At 49.1% G+C, this 20,049-nt stretch overlaps 1 protein-coding gene across 2 annotated transcripts in view; it reads right to left on the reverse strand.

Moving 5' to 3' along the window:
* Positions 1-20,049, reverse strand: part of SH3PXD2B (SH3 and PX domains 2B) — a 94,694-nt gene that overhangs the window by 16,333 nt on the left and 58,312 nt on the right. The window contains exons 5-9 of one of the 2 annotated variants that reach the window (XM_032851816.1): positions 19,276-19,367; positions 16,949-16,974; positions 8,743-8,877; positions 3,689-3,793; positions 2,077-2,160 (exon numbers count right to left, since the gene is read on the reverse strand). In XM_032851816.1, the coding sequence (XP_032707707.1) occupies positions 2,077-2,160; positions 3,689-3,793; positions 8,743-8,877; positions 16,949-16,974; positions 19,276-19,367 (442 nt within the window). The remainder of the gene's footprint in view (positions 1-2,076; positions 2,161-3,688; positions 3,794-8,742; positions 8,878-16,948; positions 16,975-19,275; positions 19,368-20,049) is intronic. The other variant, XM_032851817.1, reaches the window with a different exon arrangement.

Here is a 20,049-nt window from a genome sequence, read left to right on the forward strand (position 1 = left end):
CCCATCTTTATTTTTTAATTAAAAAAAAAATTTATTTATTTATTTATTTGACAGATAGAGATCACAAGTAGTCAGAGAGGCAGGCAGAGAGAGAGAGAGGAGGAAGCAAGCTCCCCAGCGAGCAGAAAGCCCGATGTGGGGCTCGATCCCAGGACCCTGGGATCATGACCTGAGCCGAAGGCAGAGGCTTTAACCCACTGAGCCACCCAGGCGCCCCTTTATTTTTTAATTTTTATAGCAATTTTTGTTACCTAGCTGGTAACTGATCTTCGTTTTTCATTAATTGCTTTCAAGCTCCTGGATCCAACCACGCCTGAAGCTTCAATTTTATTTTTTTAAAGATTTTATTTATTTGACAGACAGAGATCACAAGTAGGCAGAGAGGCAGGCAGAGAGAGAGGAGGAAGCAGGCTCCCCGCTGAGCAGAGAGCCCGATGCGGGGCTCTATCCCAGGACCCTGGGATCATGACCTGAGCCGAAGGCAGAGGCTTTAACCCACTGAGCCACCCAGACGCCCCAAGCTTCAATTTTATTTTTAATGTTTTGGCTTTTTTTGTTGTTGAGATATAATTGACATTTAACACTGTCTTAGTTCTAAGTGTACGACATCATGATTTTATATATGTACATACACACACACGGTAGAATCACTGCCTGCTTCGATTTTCATTAATGTAACTGGGGTCCCTTCTACCTCCCTCTCTGCGGTTCCCGACTCTTTCCCCTCAAAGCCACGGGACCACTGCTCAGGCTCTGCTGGGAGACTGCTCATTGTTACACTGTGGTAGGGCCCTCCAGAGAACAAGAGAAGAGCTCCCGTGCTCCATGCTGTCAGCAGTGGAGAATGAATGAGTGTCCCATGGGACCCTGGTGAGGAGAGAGAAGGGCTTTCCTGTTTTGGTTACATTCTGGCCCCTAGGGAGTGACCGAGCCAGCTGTGGGCTGGCGCTGACGGCCAGTGTGTTGGGGCCGACTCTCCCGCTTTGGGAAAACACCATGGGCTGTCTGTGGCCTGTCCAACTGGTGTCAAGGGAGGCGGTAGACACACAGGGAGTTTATTTATTGATTGATCTAGCCCACTGACCTGCTCTGTGGGGGCCGAGCTGACTCAAGTTACACAGATCCTGTGTACGGCAGTCAGCTGTTTCCCTCACTCATGGTGGCTGCAGGGTAGGGGGTGGGCACTGTGAGGGGTGCCGGGGGGTCATTCAAGCCCGAAGATGCACGGAAGTTCTATTTGGTTGGGTAGGGAAGGGGTGCTGCCTGGATCCGAGACTAAATGCAGGCAGTCCTGTGGGCCCTGGACGCCCGTGGGGCCCGGCCCCATCCTTCATCTGAATTACACAGGGAAAGTCTCTGGCACCAGGAGGCTCTCCCCGGGCTCCATGAAACACTCAGCGGTCCCTAACAAAGCTTAAGGTGGGGGACCAAGCAGACTGCTGGCAGGTGCCTGCTGACGCTGCCTGCTTCTCATCCTCTGCTCTTCCCCTGGCCACTGTGGTGGTGGGTTCCAGGAGAGCATGTGACCCAAGTGGGTCAGTCAGCCCCCGTCCTAGGACTTGTGTTGAGGGAGAAGCACTTCCTTGGGTGGGTATCCCTGAATCCCTGAAAGGGGCCCACAACTGCTGTCATGAGAAAACAGTGTCAGCAAAGCAGAGAGCAGAGCAGAGGTGGGGAGAGTGAGTCCCAGGTGCCGACAATGTTTTCAAGCCTCTGGATCCAGCCATGCCTGAAGCTAGTCCTTCCCCAGACTTTTCAGTGACAAGATGGTGTACTTCCCTTTTTGCTTAAGATAATCTGGCATGGCTTTCTTTCCCTTGTAACGTGTCTGATGAAAGAAAGAGGTCACCGGCTCGGCATTAGATAGGCCCCAGGCATGAGTTTTTCACCTGGGAGACTTTAGAGCCCCAGGCTGAGAAATACTGCCCAGGCCAACATGCCAACACACACACAGTACAGACAAGGTCACTGTTTCTCACATGCAACAGGCACGGGCAGTCCCCAAGCAGGAAGGCACATGCAGATGCAAGGAACCGGCTCCAAACCGACCAGGCAAGAAAGCCCCAAGGTAGGCACCTTGACGCCAGCTGGTAGCATACAAGTCCCCCAGAGTCCGGCGGCGGCCCATGGGCCGGGGCAAAGACCAGTACCTCCATGAGACTGGACAGGCAGCATGTGGAGGTAAAGGACAGAAGGCAGAGGTGAGGACAAAGCACTTCCAGTGTCTGGAGGCAAAAGATACACCGAGTGCACGTTTCCATTTAGGAGTAATTATTTCTGAGCCTATGCCAAGCCCCAGGTGTCTTAAAAGGACCAAGCTCTTGAGTATTAACCTTGGACTTGGGTGTAGAGGCCACCAGTGGACTTAATCCTATTCCTAGCGTGATTTATAAAGAGGCACTAAGAGAAGCCCTTGTGTCAGGGGGAAGAAAAATGTACAGACTCAGGAAAATATAGTATTTCTCCCACCTTCTAGCTGTGTGACCCCAGGCAGGTGTCTCTACCTTTCTGAGCCTATCTCCTCATCTGTAAAATGGGGTTAATCATCAATCCCTTACAGAGTGATGCCTGTAATGATCATCATTAACTGTCTAAGGGAACTAGTTTCCATGTAGTATATCAGAACTCCTGAATCTGAGTTGATTCTTTTAGTTGGCCCAGCCCCTAGTGCCTTGGAGGGCCGCCCCAAAACAGAGCAAATCCACCGACATTTTACTCTGAGGGGTGCTGGCCATAATAAAACTAAATGAAAAACAATTTACACATTTGTTTGCAAACTTTTGGGCACAGAAATATTCCCCTTCTTCTCACCCTCTTTTCTGATAAATACAGACAGTAGTTTTGTGCTTTCCCCAAAACAGTCAGCTAAAAGCCCCAAATGTTCAGCCCTGGGTTAAGACATAGCTATCTATTAACTGTTCCTGGTTATTTATTGCTGAACATTTTGCATGTGGAACCCCATTTAATTAAGAAAAAAAAAAAATCCCATGATATAGATATCATCATCTCCATTTTCAGAGGAGGGGGCTAAGGCAGGGAGAGGTGAAGCTGCTGGTCCACTCTCCCTGCAATGGTGCAGCTGATCCACGTTCAGGTCTGTCTAGCTCTCAAAGCCTTCTGCTTATTAGCTAAGATGAACTTGTCCACTGGTTTCAGGAAAGCTCCTCCTGGGGAAATCAGAGTCGGTCGGGTGATGGTATTTCTGGCATTGCAGGAACCACCCTTTGGGACACCTGGAGGTAAGTTCTCCTGGTAACGGAAGTAAGTGGAAAAGGTCAGCCCTAATCCTGATGCCCAGTCCGGTCACTGAGAAAGCACAGATGTTTCTAGAAAGCTTCAGATGTCTCACAAATGAGATGGAAGGAGCCCCAGCATCTTGGCTATCAGAATAGCTCAAGGGAGGAATGGTGAGGTGCTGACAGTGATCAAGCTGGGGCCCTCCTGGGGTCCCATGGAGGTGTTAGGGTCCCAGCTCCGGCCAGGCTCACCTGGGTTGGCTCCCAAAAACCCTAAGAAAGCGCAGGCTTGCTGTCAGCCCCAAGCCCATGGCCTAGTTTTAGGCCAGCGAGCCACTGAAACTTGGGGGCAGAGGCTGAAGGGCAGGGAGGGTTTGGGTAAGGAGGTCCCCAGGTGGGTGATGACCAGCACAGGTCTCTCTGGCAAGCGCAAGGTTCCAGCTCCTTCCTACCTTCTTCGGGCTGTAGGGAAAACTCATCCTGCACACCATCCTGCCCCTCCAGGCAGGTTGCGGGGACCCAGCCTTGCTCTTCGGCAGTGCTGACAAACCACCAACCTGGGGAAATGAGAGTGCAGACTGAGGTTAGTTGAGCTGGGTGTGAAGCCTGGGGGTCAGAATATAGTAATGTTCAGCCCCTGCATGAGTCAGTGCTCGGGGTAGGGCGAAAGAGACACCATTTTACTGTGGAACACAACTCCCCGTTTTAGCTGCCTGCTAACTGCTCAGGGCAGCCTAAAAGGAAATCCACTCCTGAGTCTGGGACAGGGGACAGAAAGGTCATCCTGAGTGACCAGAGTAAAGAACGTGGCTATCTGCACTAAGGTATGCACTAACTCCTTCACTTGCACTATTTTATCTCATCTTCACATTCTCATCCCCATAGCATAGATGAGGAAACCGAGGCTCCAAGAAGCAAGTAGGCTTGTCCAAGTTCACATGGCTTCGGCAGGAGCTGCAAGGTGCTCTCAGGGCTGTCTGATGTCTGAAGCTGCCGTTCTCATGACTTAGCCGAGACACTGATCTTGCATTTGCTCGTGGCAGGGTCGAGCTGGCTGGAATGTAACTGTTTGAGAAGCCTCTCACCCAGACCCTCAGGCCCTCCTTCTTCTTCTTTTTTTTTTTTTAAGATTTTATTTATTTGACAGACAGAGATCACAAGTAGGCAGTGAGATAGGCAGAGAGAGGGTGGGGGGAAGCAGACTCCTCGCCAAGCAGGGAGCCTGATGCGGGGCTTCATCCCAGGACCCTGGGATCATGACCTGAGCTGAAGGCAGAGGCTTTAACCCACTGAGCCACCCAGGGGCCCCCAGACCGCCCCCAGGCCCTCCTTCTTTTGAGAAAGAGCTTGTACCCCATGGTAGGCAGAATCATGACTTGCCAAAAATGTCCATGTCCTAATCCTCGGAAACTGTGACTATGGTAAATTCTGTGGGACAGAGGAATTAAGGTTGCAGGGGGTGGGATTAAGGTTGTAAAGCAGCCAAGCTAAAATAGGGGGGCTATCTGAGATGACCTGGGTGGGCCCCGTGGAATTAATTACAGGGAGGGCAGAAGAAGAGTCTGGGGAGATGAGGCTGTGGAGGAAAGACAAGAGAGGTGCAGTGCGGCTGGCTCTGAAGACAGAGGCCGGGACCATGAGCCAAGGGGTGCGGTGGCCTCTCGAAACTGGAAAAGGCAAAGAAGCAGATCCTATCCAGAAACCGCAGATGGCAACTCAGCCTTGCCAAAGCCTTGATGTTAGCCCAGTGAGGCCCATTTTGGACTCCTGACCTACAGAACTATAGGATAATTAATTTATGCTGTTTGAAGCCACTAAGTTTGTGGTGACTGGTCACAATGGCAATGGTAAATTGCCACATGGCCCAACAGGTCTGCACGATATCAGTGGAAAAACAGGATCTGGGGGCACCTGGGTGGCTCAGTTGGTTCCTTAGGCACCCGACTCTTGGTTCTGGCTTGGGTTATGTTCTCAGGGTCCTGGGCCTGCACCCCACAGTGGTCTCCACGTTCAGTGGGGAGTCTGCTTGAGATCCTCTCTCTCCCCCTTCTGCCTCTCACCCAGCTCTCATGCATGCATGCTCTCTCTCAAACAAATAAATCTTAAAAAAAAATAGAGAAAAATAGGATCTGCTCCCCAAGATCACACACCTCCAAGACCTAGATACCCCAAAAAAGAAGAGAAGGAAGGGGCAGACTACTGAACAGCCTTCTTGGTCTTAAAGGGAGGCCTTTGCTTTTGACCTCCCTGAGGCAGAAGTCAGCTGCTTTACTCAACTAGATGCTCCTTTGAAATACAAGTTTTGGGAGGGTGCCTGGGGTGGCTCAGCAGGTTAAGCATCTGACTGTCAGTTTCAGTGCAGGTTGTGATCTCAGGGTTGTGGGATCAATCTCTGCCCATGCTCAACAGGGAGTCTGCTTGGGATTCTCTCTCTCTGCTTCTGACCCTGCCCCCAATTCTCTCTCTTTCAAATAAATAAATAAATAAATAAATAAATAAATAAATAAATCTTTAAATAAAATAACAATATAAGATACAAGGTTTGGTGGCTGGGCACCGTGTACGTGTGTATGAGTGAGTGAACAGGGCGGACAAATCAGTGCACATCCAGAAACTGGAAGGTATGTGGTCTGTCTTCCTAAGAACTCCTCTTTGTAGGTATTTGTGTGGGGGTTAAGCAACTGTCGCAATACAACAAAAATGACGGCAGTGTGTGCCACACTGGGTCAGAGCTTCACCCAGACTACTGACCGGCTGGATCCTCCCATAAGCCCTGGGAGGTGCATGTGACCGCCCCATTTTACTGACAAGGAAGCTGAGGCTCTAAAAGAGGCAGGGACTTGATCAAGGTCACAAAGAAAGTGGCAGATCTGGGATTCAGTCCGAGGCTGTCTTAGCCTCCAGGGCTTATTAGCCCTCAACCATCCACACACTAACGCCTCACGGTGCCATGGGGAGGGTCAACTGCCATAGCCAGTTTGGAGGCAGGTCATTAGGCAGTGTCTTCAAATTCAAAATATGTGTGCCTATGGTTCAGTACTGTGTGTCATACCTAACCTAAAGAGGACTCGCCAGTGTGCTCAGATACACTGTTCATGCTACAAAAAAATAAGATTTTTTCAGATCAAAGAATATGCAGATATTGAAGGAAGAAGAGCTAAATGTTGACTAAAAAGCACGTTGCAGACTGAAATGATCAAAATGTACAGAGTGGTACCACTGGGGTTAAAAAAACTACAGAATCCTATCACTACACGCAAACTATCGGGTGTGCATATGGTTATATATCTCTGTATGGGCACACACGTGCACACATGTAGATAGGCCACATACAAACACAGACACATGTAGACATGCATATGCATGAAGACACATACACACATACATATATGTGTATACATTACCAAGAAGGATCCACAGTAAACTGAAAGAAGGTCTACCTGGGGCTTGGAAAGGGGACTAAGGTTGAAGCTAGTGGAAAAAAATAGATTTTAACTTTATCATTAATTTTTTTTAAATTTAATTTTTAAAAAAAGATTTTATTTATTTATTTGAGAGAGTACAAGCTGGAGAGAGAGGCAGAGGGAGAGGAAGAAGCAGACTCCCCGCAGAGCAGAGAGCCCGATGTGGGGCTCAATCCCAGGACCCTGGGATCATGACCTGAGCCGAAGGCAGACGTTTAACTGACCGAGCTGCCCAGGCGCCCCTACCATTAATGTTTTAAGAAGAATGTCCCTACATATTACTTGGATCTGTAAAATATAATTTAAAAAAATTGTTGCCAGTTTGTTGGCCACTGTAAGACATGACCTCCTGCCGGCCCACTTTCCCCCACTGCCTCTGCACATACCAGCCTTATTCTCAACAGCCCATCCTGGCTCCTACTCTTCTCCTGGCAATGTATTCTTCTGGACTTCAGGCTCACAGGCTGCTCAGGGCGGTGGGGGTGACTTCCTTACTAGTCCCTGCGGGGCACCCTAGCCACACCCATAATCTGCATATACTCATTCCCAAGATTTAGATCAGCTGCATATACTTATTCCCAAGAATTAGAGTCACATGGCCTTGGAGCCAGCGGGAACTGGTTTAAAAATTCCAGCTCAGTGGGGAGCCTGGGTGGCTCAGTGGGTTAAAGCCTCTCCCTTCCGCTTGGATCATGATCCCAGGATCCTGGGATCGAGCCCCACATCGGGCTCTCTGCTTGGCAGGGAGCCTGCTTCCTCCTCTCTCTCTCTCTGCCTGATCTCTGCCTGCTTGTGATCTGTCAAATAAATAAATAAAATCTTAAAAAAAAAAAAAAAAAAAAAAAAGAATTCCAGCTCAGTAACTTGTTGTGAGATCTTGGGTGAACGAGCACGGGACCTGGAGTCTTCTTGTTTCTTCAGCTATACAGTGGGGATGGCAGTTGCTATATTAAAGAATTTGGCTGGCTAACGCTGATCTCATGATGAACAGTAACATGATCCAGATGCTGATGCAAACTACTAGCCACTGGGATGTCGCAGAGACTGGCCTGCTAATGATATTATTAGGCAATGTCGCATTTTAGGCACAATAAAGCCAGTGGGTTTTGCTACGTTTTCCTGGAGAGAATCTGCTCATCCCCTACTCCTTGCTCCTTGCCAATGGCTGCTTTGTGGCTAAGGAAGGCAAGAGGAAAGGAAACCCACATTCTTGAGTACCTACTGTGTGCTGGGCCTAGGTGTAGGCACACTCTAGCATCTCATTTAATCCTTGTAACAGCTCTTTGAGGTAGAAGTTTATTCTATTTCTTTAGAAGATTTATTTATTTATTTTTGAGGGAGGAAGGTGGAGGGGCAAAGGGAGAGGGGGAAACAGTCCCAAGCAGACTCCAGGCTGAGCTTGGAGCCTGACGCAGGGCTTGATCCCACAACCGCCAGAGATTGTTCGTTATCTGAGCCAAAACCAAGAGTCAGGCACTCAACCGACGGTGCCCTGAAGCTTCTTCTATTTTGCATACAAGAGAATTGATGGCCAGAGAGAAGCAGCAAGCTGGACTGCTGTGAAATGCAGAGTTCAGATGGAAACGCAGGCTAAGTGTCTGATCATACACCTTCCATCCCAGACCTGGCTGGTGTACATGACCAGGGATCCCTGTGAGGACAGGCGGGCCGAGGAGACAGGCGATGTGTCCGTCCCATCAGAGCCCACAACTGACAGAGCCTTCAGGGCTCCATCCAGGGGAATGCTGGACCCCATGTCTCCAAGTGTTTGGAAACCAGAAGACACGTTCATGCAATGAGACCCTCAGAAAAAAGCAGTAACAGTGAACCCGTAGGGTGCTGGTGCGTTGTGACCAAGTGATGTCCAAGCACTGTGATCCAACGGGGATAGCTTTCTGACAGGGTGTCAGCTGGATCTGTGGAAACTGCCCAGCTCAGACCAGCCATGGCACTTCCTGTGCTTCCACTTTTTGTGTTTCTCTCTTATCCTAGGGGCTCGGTGACCAGGTAGGGCAGGGAGGGAGGTGGCTTTGTTCCCCTACCTGACTCGTTCTTCTCGATGATGTCCACCACCTGCCCCACGCTGAGGCTGATCTCTGAGCTCTCCTGCTTCTGGTAGTCAGCCACTACCACATACTGCTCCAGGACCATGGGGTCCACTGAGGTCAGGTCACCCCCTGTGGATACAAAACCTCATCAGATGTCACCTCTAGCCACCACCCACATGTGAAGGAGCAGGAGCCGGAGGGAGTAGGGTGGGTCAGGAGAACATTTCAAAGACAGAGTTATTACAGGACTTATCTCAAAGGTCCCCTCATCTATTCACTCTTCCTTAATTTGCCCATGCAGCCACCAAAACTGACCACGTGCCTATTCAATGCAGACACTGTGTGAGCCACTGGGGATTCAGAGTTGGTCAAGATTATGGTCCCTGCCCCGAAGCAGCCAACAGCCTAGTAGGAAAATGCTTTCCCTCTTACCAATCTTCCATCCATCCATTCATTCCTCTGCCATTACTCATCCACCAACCAAACATCCACCCATCCCAAGTCACTCATCTATGAATTCAGGATGTCACCAGTGATGCTCCAGACACTCTATTAGATGCTGGGGGCACTAAAGTGAACGGAACAGATGACTCCCAGGCTCAAGTAACTTCACCTCCTTGGGGAGAGAGAAACATGAATAATAATACGTATACAAGATAATGTAAGTATTAGTTTTTGATAGGTGCATTGCTGGAGACAACCAGGATGTTGGACCAAGAACGATCAGGAAAGGGGATGCCACATTCAATGGGGTGGTCAGCAAGACCTGCCTAAGGAGGGGACATGAACAGGAGACATGAGAGAATGCGGAAACAATGATGCAGACCGCCTCTCAGATAGGAAGGGGCCTGGGAGGAGGCCAAGGGGCTGGCGCGAGAGAGGAGAGCAGTCCCGTATGAGGACACACAGGCAGGCATGGTCAGAACAGACAGGTAAGAAGCCTGGATTTTTTTTTTTTTTAAGCCTCGAGTAGAAAGCCACTAGAGGGTGTTAAGAAGGGAATGACAAGTACAGATTTACATCCTCAGAAAGATAATTCTGGCCGCCACATGGAACGCGGATTAGAGGCTGGCAAGTAAGAAAGCAGGAGACTAGATGCAGGTCATGGGGTTGTCAGCTAGGAGATGACGGTGGCTTTGGACCATGGCAGTGGCAGCGGGAAGAGATGGGCATGGACAGGTGCTCCAGGAAAGGCAGTTTCCACGGGATGCGATGTGGATGGTGCCTCCTGGAGTTGTGTGGTCCCAGTGAAACACCAAGACATACCTGATTCATAAAGGAAGATATCCTACGACATAGGTGATGTAAAGGGACATCCGAGTTCAGAAATTCCAAAGAGAAGGAAACAGGCCTTTGAGAGCAGCGGACTGAAGGGGGTGGGAAGGCAGACATTTGTGGCCACAAGGCCCTGGTTTTGTGCAAGTCCTGATTCACAGTATTGCCTCCTATTGTTTCCATAAACAACTGCAATATCCACGAAATCCCACATTTCTGTGTCCAAACAACTCAGTAATGGAGTGGGGTGCCAGGGCCACCTCACCCTGAGCCGATTTTGTGGGTCCCTTCCTGGCTCTGTCGGGTGACGCCTTGTTGGTGGCTTGAACCTGGCCACAGTGGGAGTATTTACACCATCAATATTGGCAAATGCTACAAAGCAGCGCTCTCGATCAGAAAGCTGGTTGTGAAGTTATTTACCAGCACACCAGTGTGCCCCAGCCTCTGGCATCCAGAAGCAGCACAAAAGCCCTTTGTTAGAGCCATGTGCTCTGAATCCCTGATGTGGAAAACCAGAATAGGGCATTGTAGCAGGGTGAAGTGTCACTACTTCTTGGCTCTTCCCAGCTGAGGGTAATGGCGGGAAACAAGAGTCGGGGAGGTCCCAGGGCCACCCTGGGTGCAGAAAGCATGGGAACAGAGAAAGAGAGCAGAGGAGAGTGATGGAGATGTAGACTGAAGGTTTGGGAGCAGGTGGGGAGCGAAGGAGCTTCGCATGAAAGCCATCATACATAACTACACGTCGTACACAAACTATGTCAACACAACCACCCTGGAAGGTGGGTACAGCCACCTCCCTTTTATAGAAGAGAAAAGAGAGGCTCCGAGACATTAAGTGACTTGCCTCGGGTCCCACAGCTGGGTGCTGAGAAAGCTGGACGGGACCCAGGTTCACCCTGAGGTCCGGCTCAGAGGCTCTCCAGTGTGATGGGGGCATGGTGCAGGCAGATGAGGAAAGAAAAGGTGCTAGGGAAGGAAGGGTCGTCTGAGGTCCGCTTTCCTTCCTTCCCTGTGCATCGCCAGGAACATCCTCCTAGGACCAATCAGGCTGGGTCTGATTTCCTTGTGTCGTTCTGGGCTATCTTCTCTCCTCCAGCACTTCCCCCAAGGTCAGGCTGCTAGGCTGACGCCCTCCCGGCCTCCAGCACGACAGTGCGCCCCAGCCAGCCCAGCCGCCGGAGCCTGTCAATAGTAGCCTTTGAGCAGGCTTGTTACTGCCTCTCCCACTGCCACCAGGAGATTGGAAGCTCCCGACAGCAGAAGTCTCGACAGTATCTTGGACCACCGGGCACTCTGCCCACAGAGGTCCTATCAGATGAGGGAGTGGAGACAGACACTGGCTTGCTGGAGGCTCCTGGCCACTGCAAGCTGGGGACAATTTCCCCAGAGGATACAACAGGTAGAGACCAGAGTCCATAGCTTTTATCCCAGGATACAGCCTGCCTTAGGGATCACAACCCCAGGAATGCAGCTACCCTTCCGACCTGGGGCTCAGGTGTGCTGTATCCAGGCAACTGTGCTTCCCTGGCTCTCAACCTGACAGGAAGAACTGGAGAGATGGGAGAAAAGCAGCCACTACACAGTCAGACTGGAACCTGTGCCCGCTGCCCAGGTGAATTCTCAGAGATGTGTCCAAGTCTTCGCCGCAGGAGGTCCGGGAGTGTTGTGCTCCTGCCTGGGGGTTCTCTGCTGCCACTTGGAGGCAGGTCTGGATTCTTTCTCATCCAGCCATAGGTTTGATGGGAGCGTACTTTCTTTTTAGCACCCGGTCCCCTGACTTGACTCACATCCTCATGGAGCTCCATCCTCTGCACCAGGGTCTGAGAGAGGATTCTTCGGGATGGTGATGGTGGGGGAAACGATGCGTGTAACTGGTCTCTATCCTGCCCCTCTGTTTCTGACTCCATAGTGTAGAGTGCTCACTCCAAAAATGCTTCTGTGATCATGCTGCTCACTGCTCAGCATCTGCTATGGCTCCCAATTGCCCTCAGGTTCTCTACAATCAACTCTGCTGGCCTTAATGGCCTTGTCTTTTGGCTACCCCATCCCTGTTGTACCTATAAAACCTCATGAAGGTGCCTTTGCATGGGCTGTTTTCCCTGCTCGGGATGCCTTCTTCTCTCCCCTGCATTCAAATGGGAACCACCTATTCTTAGCCTCCTAACTGGTTTCCTGCCCCAGCCTTGACCACTATAATCTGTTCCTGACACAGCAGCCACAGTGATCCTTTGAAAAGATGTGTTAGATCACATTCCTCAAAGCTCACAACCCTGTAATGGCCTCCACCTCACTCAGGAAAAACCCAGGGGCCTATGGGGTCCTGCCCAATCCCTCTGATTATCTTTTCTACGCTCCCCCGTGTGACACAGGTAAATGCATGGTTTAGGTTCCTGCTCAAATGGCATCTCATCAAGATCTCTGATCACCTTGCACTGCTTCACCTAGTTTTTTTTTTTTTTTTTTTTTTTTTTTTTAAAGATTCACATACGTTTAATGTATATAAAGGCAAGGAAAGGACAGTCCCGAATTCAGGAGCAATATTCTGTACAACTCATATGGTGGGGCTGAGTACCTCACCTAGTTTTATTTCAACACAGTGTTTAAAAAAAATCATAGATTCTGTGTAATTACTTGTTTCCTTTTTGTCTATTTTTCTACTCTAGAACATAAGCCCCATGAATGCAGGGACTCAGTCTCCTGTTTACTGTTGGATTCCCTGTCTAAAGGCTCACGGGCCCACGGTCTGGTTCAGTGCAAGGGGAATTAGGAAAAGATTTTTTTTTTTTTTTAAAGTAGGCTCTATGCCCAGTGTGGAGCCCAATGCGGGACTTGAACTCATGACCCTGAGATCAAGAGTTGGATGCCTAACTGACTGAGCCATCCAGGCACTCCAGGAAACCTTCTGTATTTTTAAAAGGGTTGTAAAGGAGAGAGGCAAAGGAAAAATTATTATTATTGACAGGGCCCGCAAACCCTGAAATATTTACTATCTGGCCCATAAGAGAAAATGTTTGCCACCCCCTGGTCTAGAACGTCATGGTACCTACTAGACTCAATAAATATCTGAAGGAAAAAAAAAAGAATATTCTAAAAGTCACCTTTAAAGGACTTCCTACTCCAGAAATAAACTAAAATGCCTTCCTTTAGAGCACTTACCACATTTTATTTTGTTTACCCATCTATTTCTCCTACCAGACTGTGGGGATACTTGCCACATCTTGTTCAGCTTTGTGTTCCCCAGGGGCTTAGAGAGAGCACTGTCAGGCATACAGTAGGTACTTAATAAACACTTAATCAATAACTGTGTCTGCCTCATTCACTCAGCACTTAGTATACACTCAATGGGTATTTGTGGAGTGAACGGACAAAGGGAAACTTCTAGAAACTCTTCTGCTGTGCACGACTTCAGGACTCCTCCTAAGAGCACACAATGCTGACAGTTATGGCAAGCCTGGTCATCTCACCAGCAATTGAAGACGACGACTCCTTGCCTTTAAGCAGGAACAGAGCTTTGATGGAGTCAGGATCCAGTTAAGTCTGGTGACTTGGTCCAGAAAGCTCACTGTTGCCACGCAGTCGAACAACACTGATGGCAGTACATTTGGACCACAACCAATTTTCAGGATTTTGTTCAATGGACTGATCTATTCATTTCTGTGCCAACTCTCCCAATCAGGCTGCCAAGGGGATGTGGGAGAATGAAGAGCAGTGAAAGAATCAGAAAATCACAGGACTCACTGCAAACGAGACACCAATCCAGGCAAATGCGGAGGTCAGGGAGCAAGGTTTAGCACTCTGGGCCGGCAGGAGCAGATCTGCTACTGGGCACAGGGCTCCGGCTGGCACTTTCTCCAAGACTTGCTAGGGGCCACGCCTGCGTCTAACCTCTCCTCCTTGTTTTTCTAGGACAGCAGCTTTTACACTGGAGTTCCTGTCGTTAAGTGGTTGGAAGAGAGTGCTTGGGGCTGCTTTTCCAGCACCAGTTCTTCTGCCTTCATTTTTCCCAGAGCCCTCAGTTTATGAAAACGTCATTCCTTTGATTGACCAGGATTCTCAAACTAGCTTCAGGCCAGTTAGGTGCTAGGTGGAGACACCTACTGGTGGACTGTGATATTGCGCCCAAGCTCTACAATGCAGAGTAATAGCAACTTAGAAGTTGACACAGATAGCTAAGTACTAGGAGCTGCAAGCTTGAAATCTAAGTGTTCCTCTATAAGGAACGTCATTCTTGTGGTCCAGCAGGAAGGAGAGAAGAAACAGGTCAACATAGAGGTTTGACAGTGGAAGGGTGATTTCAATACCGAGGAAGTGCCGTAAAATATTCTCAGGTACACTGCCCGAGATACCATAGAACTTCCTAACTGGAATGTTTTGATTCATGGTGACATGTCTTGAATTTTAATGGTAACTGCCATGCACTGCATTTTGTCCCTCCAAAATTCATATGCTGAAGGCTTAACTCTCATAGGATGGCATTTGGAGGCAGGCCTCTGGGAGGTAATTAGGTTCAGATGAGGTCAGGAGGGTGGGGCCCCCATGATGGGGACAGTGCCCTTACTAGAAAAGACACCAGAGAGCTTGTTCTTGCTCTCTCTCTTTCTGCCATGGGAGGACACAGTGAGGAGGCAGCAGTCGAGGGCTCTTGGCAGAACCTGATGGTGCTGGCCCTTGATCTCAGACATCCAGGCTCCGTATTTGTGAGGAAATAAGTTTCTGTTGTTTAAGCCACTCAGTCAATAGTATTTTCCTTATGGCAGCCCAAGCCAGACTAATACAGTGAGTAATGGTAAAGTGGGATTTTCTTTCCCAAAATTCACTATACTGCTAGTCTTGCTGAAAAAGCCAGGAAATCAGAGAATATTGCAATAAGGGTAGGAAAATCAAGAAGAAAGATGCTCTTTAAATAATCAGATGACCTCTTAAATTTGGTGGGAGGATTTTTTCCTGCCGGATGAACAGAAGTTGATTCCACATTAGCCAAAGTCTGCAGAGGCCAGCCAGCCGGCCATGACTAGCAAATTCTGGAAAGAGATGAGCTTTCTCCAATTCAGAGTTCTGGCACAGAAATCTCAGAGTTTGGGCTGTCAATCTGAAATCCCTTTCACAGTCAATCAAGAAGACTAGTTCTAACATAAAGGAAGTGTTCAAAGGTCAGATAAGAAACTAAGGCTAATCCCAGCATGGGTCGTTAGCCTAAATGAAGAAAGATGCTATTTTCCATTCAGCTGAACTATAAATAAATCCATCCCCATCATTGCAGGTGAATGATGTAACAGCCGTCACCACAAATTAGAGCCTCTTCTCTTTTCCAGACCAGTCCTCTCATCAAGCCTGTTCTGACCAGACATTTTGGTTTTTGCAAACCAGAGCTGTCTCTCTCCTCTCCTCCTTTAGCCGTTCCCTTCAGGAATGTCTGCACACTCAAAGCCAGAAACTCTGTGACCAGCCCAAGAGTGGCTGTTGCTCTTCTCCTCTCTGTTCTTTTCTAAGAAACATATCATTACGCTCAGAGCTCAAGGACCATCTGCAGCTCTAACAGGATGCCGTGGTTCTGGTCAGTACCTATTAAACCCAGAAGTGGAGCTATAAACAGACTGGTTGGGGAAAGGCGGGCATTCGTTCCAGATGCCAGGCCTTGAGGGAAAGAGACCCAGTTTCTCTCCACTCTTCCTTGCAAGAACGGCCTGGGCCCTGTAAAGCTGACCACAGCCCTTGTACCCAGGGGGCAGTTAAAGGGACCAGAGCCGTTGAATTTGGACAGGGACACCCATGTTGCTTTGAATTAATGGTGGCAGTATAGAGACAGCAGTATACACGGAGCACTTAAAATATGCCAAGCATTGTTCCAAATGCTTTATACATATTACTATAAATCCTACAATGACCCACCAGGACAGGTTACTATTATTATCCCCATTTTACAGATAAGGGAACTGAGGGGCCATGAGAGGAGGCATTCTTTTTCACGTCCGGAATCTCTGCTTGGCCCCTCTCTCCCTATATCGTTATCAATGCCCTCAATCTTCCTAGATGTCCTAGAGGCATAAAAGAACTTAGACTTCTGGAAGCTCTGAAGACCATGCTGGCTCCAGGTGTGGGGGTCATGGGCAGGGGACTCTGCAGATATCGGAGCAGGGGTGAGGTAGGGCAGGTAATCCTGGGTCGCTAGAAGAAATGGTCAGACTGTTGTGAATCTAAAGTTATCAACCCCAGGCCTGCAAGGACTGAGTCACCCCTTTGTGCACACCCGAATCCCCACCTTCTCTTTCTCTAGAGGGAAGAACTGTGACTTCCAGGGAGGAGAAGGGAGGCTGGGAAGGGAGGGAACCGAAGCTCGGCAGAAGGGAGTGAATGCCGGAGGTGCTGGGAAGAGCGGCTGTTTCTGCCCAGAACAGTGTCCAAGTAACAGAAAAACAGAGGCTAGGCCGCCCGCCTGTGCGGCTCTCCTCGACCCCCAACCGTCCTCTCTGGGGAAAGCTCCCGCTCACTCTGCAAGACCCAGCATCCCTTCTTTTTGACCCCTTCTACACCTGGGAAGAATGCTCTCAGGTGTGAGGCACCCTATTTCTGTACTTAACCCCCTATAGGTGGTTGGGGGTGTTGGGCTCCCCTACTCCTCTGAGACAGTTGCAGGGAAAGACAGCAGGTCTTATCCAGTCTGTAACTTTTTGGTATAGGATGTAGCAACCTCCAATTCTTTTCTTTCTTTCTTTCTTTCTTTTTTTTTTTTCCTGGGGTGGGGGTGGGTAAGCAGGGTGGAGTATCAACCAATCAATCAGGCATCAACCCATCCATCCATCCATCCACCCACCCACCCACCAGTCACATGCTGTATCCCTTCGGCAGTGCCCAGGGCCCGGCGATCACAGGTGCTCAGCAGGGGTATGTTGAACATTGAATGAATGAAAATGGAAAATATTCTTACCAGATTTCTTTTTCCCAACATGCTCCCTGCACAGGAAAGAAGGGGGTGGGAGAGAATGATGAGTTAGTACCGACCTGAGTTACTCCATTAGGAACAGGAAATTCTCCATCCCAGAACATCGCCAGTGAATACAATCAGAGGCAGCCTCAGGGACCCAGACTTTGAAAAAGGAAGAATTCCTCTTCATTTGCTCCTTTTGTCCTGTAAGTGTTCTGGTGCCCAGGAGACCAGCCTCTCTACTCTTATTTGCAGAGTAGGGGGCCCTAGGGAGGGGCTGAGGTTGGGGATGCAGTATGAAAACAACGTTAGGCCCCCATGTGGCACTGAGCCAGATGCCACCTCATGAGGCCCAGCAGAGGCCCTGCCCCGCTTCTTAGGGCTGCCCTGTGCTGTACTCATGGAGCAGAAAGCTTTTGGGGGTACGTGGTAAGCAGAACGCAGGAAAACTGGGTAGAAGTCTGGAAATCAATGAAAAAAAAAAACACATCTCTCTTGCGGTGACATAGAGAACACTGCTGTGGGCTAGAATTCATACAGAAGAATGAGTAATGACTCCCTTGTATTTGTCAACCACATTGGAATTTATACATGCAACTGCATTACCGATACAATATTACAGATCAAGGATTACAGAATACTTTCAGGTAAATTATCCCATTAGTAAAAAGGTTTCCTATATCATAAAGGGAAAAGGGAGGCAACAGGATAGTTGGGTTGAGACAGATGTCATGGCAGCAGTAACATCAGCTAATAATTACTAGATGTTATTACCCCGTGCCAGTATCTTGCTAGGTACTTTTAGTTCACTCATTTAATAGTCATAATAACCCTTGGAAATAAGTAGTCTTTTAATGCTCATTTTCTAGATGAGGAAAAGGAGGCCCAGAGAGGTTAGGTAACTTCTCTAAGGCCACACAGCTAGCAAGTAACAACAAGCTGAACCCAGATCCACCTAATTTTTAAAAAATTGAGCTATAATTCACACACCATAAAATTCATTCTTCTGAAGTGTAGAGTTCACTGGTTTTTAAGATATTCACAAGGTTGTGTAATCATCACCATCATCTAATTCCAGAAAATATTCATCATTCCAAAGAGAAACCCTGGACCTATGAACAGTCACTCGCTGTTCCCACTCCTCCCAACTGCTGGCAAATGCGAATTGGTGCTTGCTGTCTCTAGTGACTTGTCTACGCTGGACATTTTATATGAATGGGATCATACAGTACGAGGCTTTTTGTGACTGGCTTTTTTCAGGTGGCCGGTTTTCAAGGGCCTGACACCTTGTACCGTGGATGAGTATTTTATTCCTTCTCATGGCAAATAAAATCCTGGTGTGTGTGTGGGTAAACCACACTTCGCTGATGTGTTCATCAGCTGACAGGCCCTGGGTTGTTTCCATGTTTTGGCTCTTACGAACCATGCTTCTGGGAACATTTGTACACAGCCTTCTGTGTGGACGTATACTTTCATTTCTCTTGGTTCTAAGCTAGAATGGAACGTCAGGTCACATGGTAACTCTAGGTCTCACCGTTTGAGGAACCACCAGGCCGCCCCCCACGGCAGCTGCACCGTCGTACGGGCCCGCCCACAGTGCACACAGATGCCAGTTCCTTCATGTCTTCCACAGCCCTCTCTGCTATCTGCTTTTTGGTTCCAGCCATTCTAGTGGCTGTGGTTTGGATTCGCATTTCCTGGTGACTAAGGATGCTGGGCCGCTTCTCCTCTTCTCTACGTATTGGCCATTTGTGTATCTTCTTAGGAGAAGTGTCAAATTCAATCTGATTTTCCAGTCTGACTTTTTCACCATTGGGTAATGACCCTGTCTCTGTCACTGTGGGCCTTGAAGGAGAGGGTGAGGAGGCTAAGCCAATCCCTGAGAAAGGGGCTGCGCTCCCGTGCATCTGGGAGGAGCAGCAGGGCCTGGCCCCGGAGCTGGGCTGCGCTGCTCCGTCGTGCTGTCCCTGGGCTGCGAGCATGACCTCTCAAGTGCTGAGACCTTGAGTAGGTCATGTCACTCATTCATTCATATCCTTCAAGAACAACTTTACCCTTGTGGGCAAGGCCCCACCCCAAGGGCACCCAGACTCCTGCTTTTAGCACTCTCCACGCGTGCCTGGGAGGTAGAGGCATGTAAGGGATTTCAGTAGTGACCCTGGATCAGCTTCCTTCCTCGGTGAGGGCCACGTGGAGCAAGACCCCACAAGGGCTCAATCAGGATGGTCAAGTTTAATTTTTACTTTACTTTTGCTCCTCCTCTTGGAACCGGCCCAGAAGCAGGCACGGCCATGAGGGCACGTTCTGGGGAAGTCCACACACCAACTTACTCTTTGGGTGGATTCAGGTCCTCGGGTCTTGTCTCAAAGAACTGCAGGACCTCATCACACTGAGAGATGTAGGGGGGCAGCTGGATCAGGGCCTGGAGAAGAGACACGAATGAGTCCAAAGGAAGGAAAGGGGTATCAGGAATGGCATGAGTCAGGACTGCTCAAACCTGGGTATGATCAGAATCACGTGGGGGGCTTGTGACACCAGACAGCTGGGTCCTACCCCCAGATGCTCTGATTCAGTAGATCTGGGGTAGGGTCTGAGAATGTGCTGCTTTGGGGACACACACACATGCATGTGTGCACACACACTGTGTACACACACACACACACACACACATGCACATACATGTTATGGGCATAGCTGAGCAAATAATATGTATACATTTATCTAAAACATGAAACTGGGGACTTCATGCATGTCGTTATTCTGCTATGACTTCACATCGACTTGATGCTGAGTGTATCTACTGCCCAAATGCGTCATACATTACTGACCCAGCTGCCTACTGGTGAACACTAAGCTGGTTTCCAACACGCCTGCACGCGTGTCTTAAGTCACAGATCTGCCGTGTTACAGCGAGGGTGCTGCTTTATGACTTGGGTATAGGTTAGAAGTTCCAGGTTACTGAACATTTGGCATCTGTCATTGCCCCAGTCCATATTAATTTGCCACCCTAGCTCATCAGTTAAAGGAGCCTCAAATGTCTGCCAGCAGGTTGGATAAGGAGCAGGTGGAGGGCACAAAGGGGACCAGGCATTCGTTGTGCCCAT

Source organism: Lontra canadensis, unplaced genomic scaffold (genome assembly GCF_010015895.1).
Source record: "Lontra canadensis isolate GAN:19392208 unplaced genomic scaffold, GSC_riverotter_1.0 scaffold5, whole genome shotgun sequence".
Lineage (NCBI taxonomy): Eukaryota > Metazoa > Chordata > Mammalia > Carnivora > Mustelidae > Lontra > Lontra canadensis.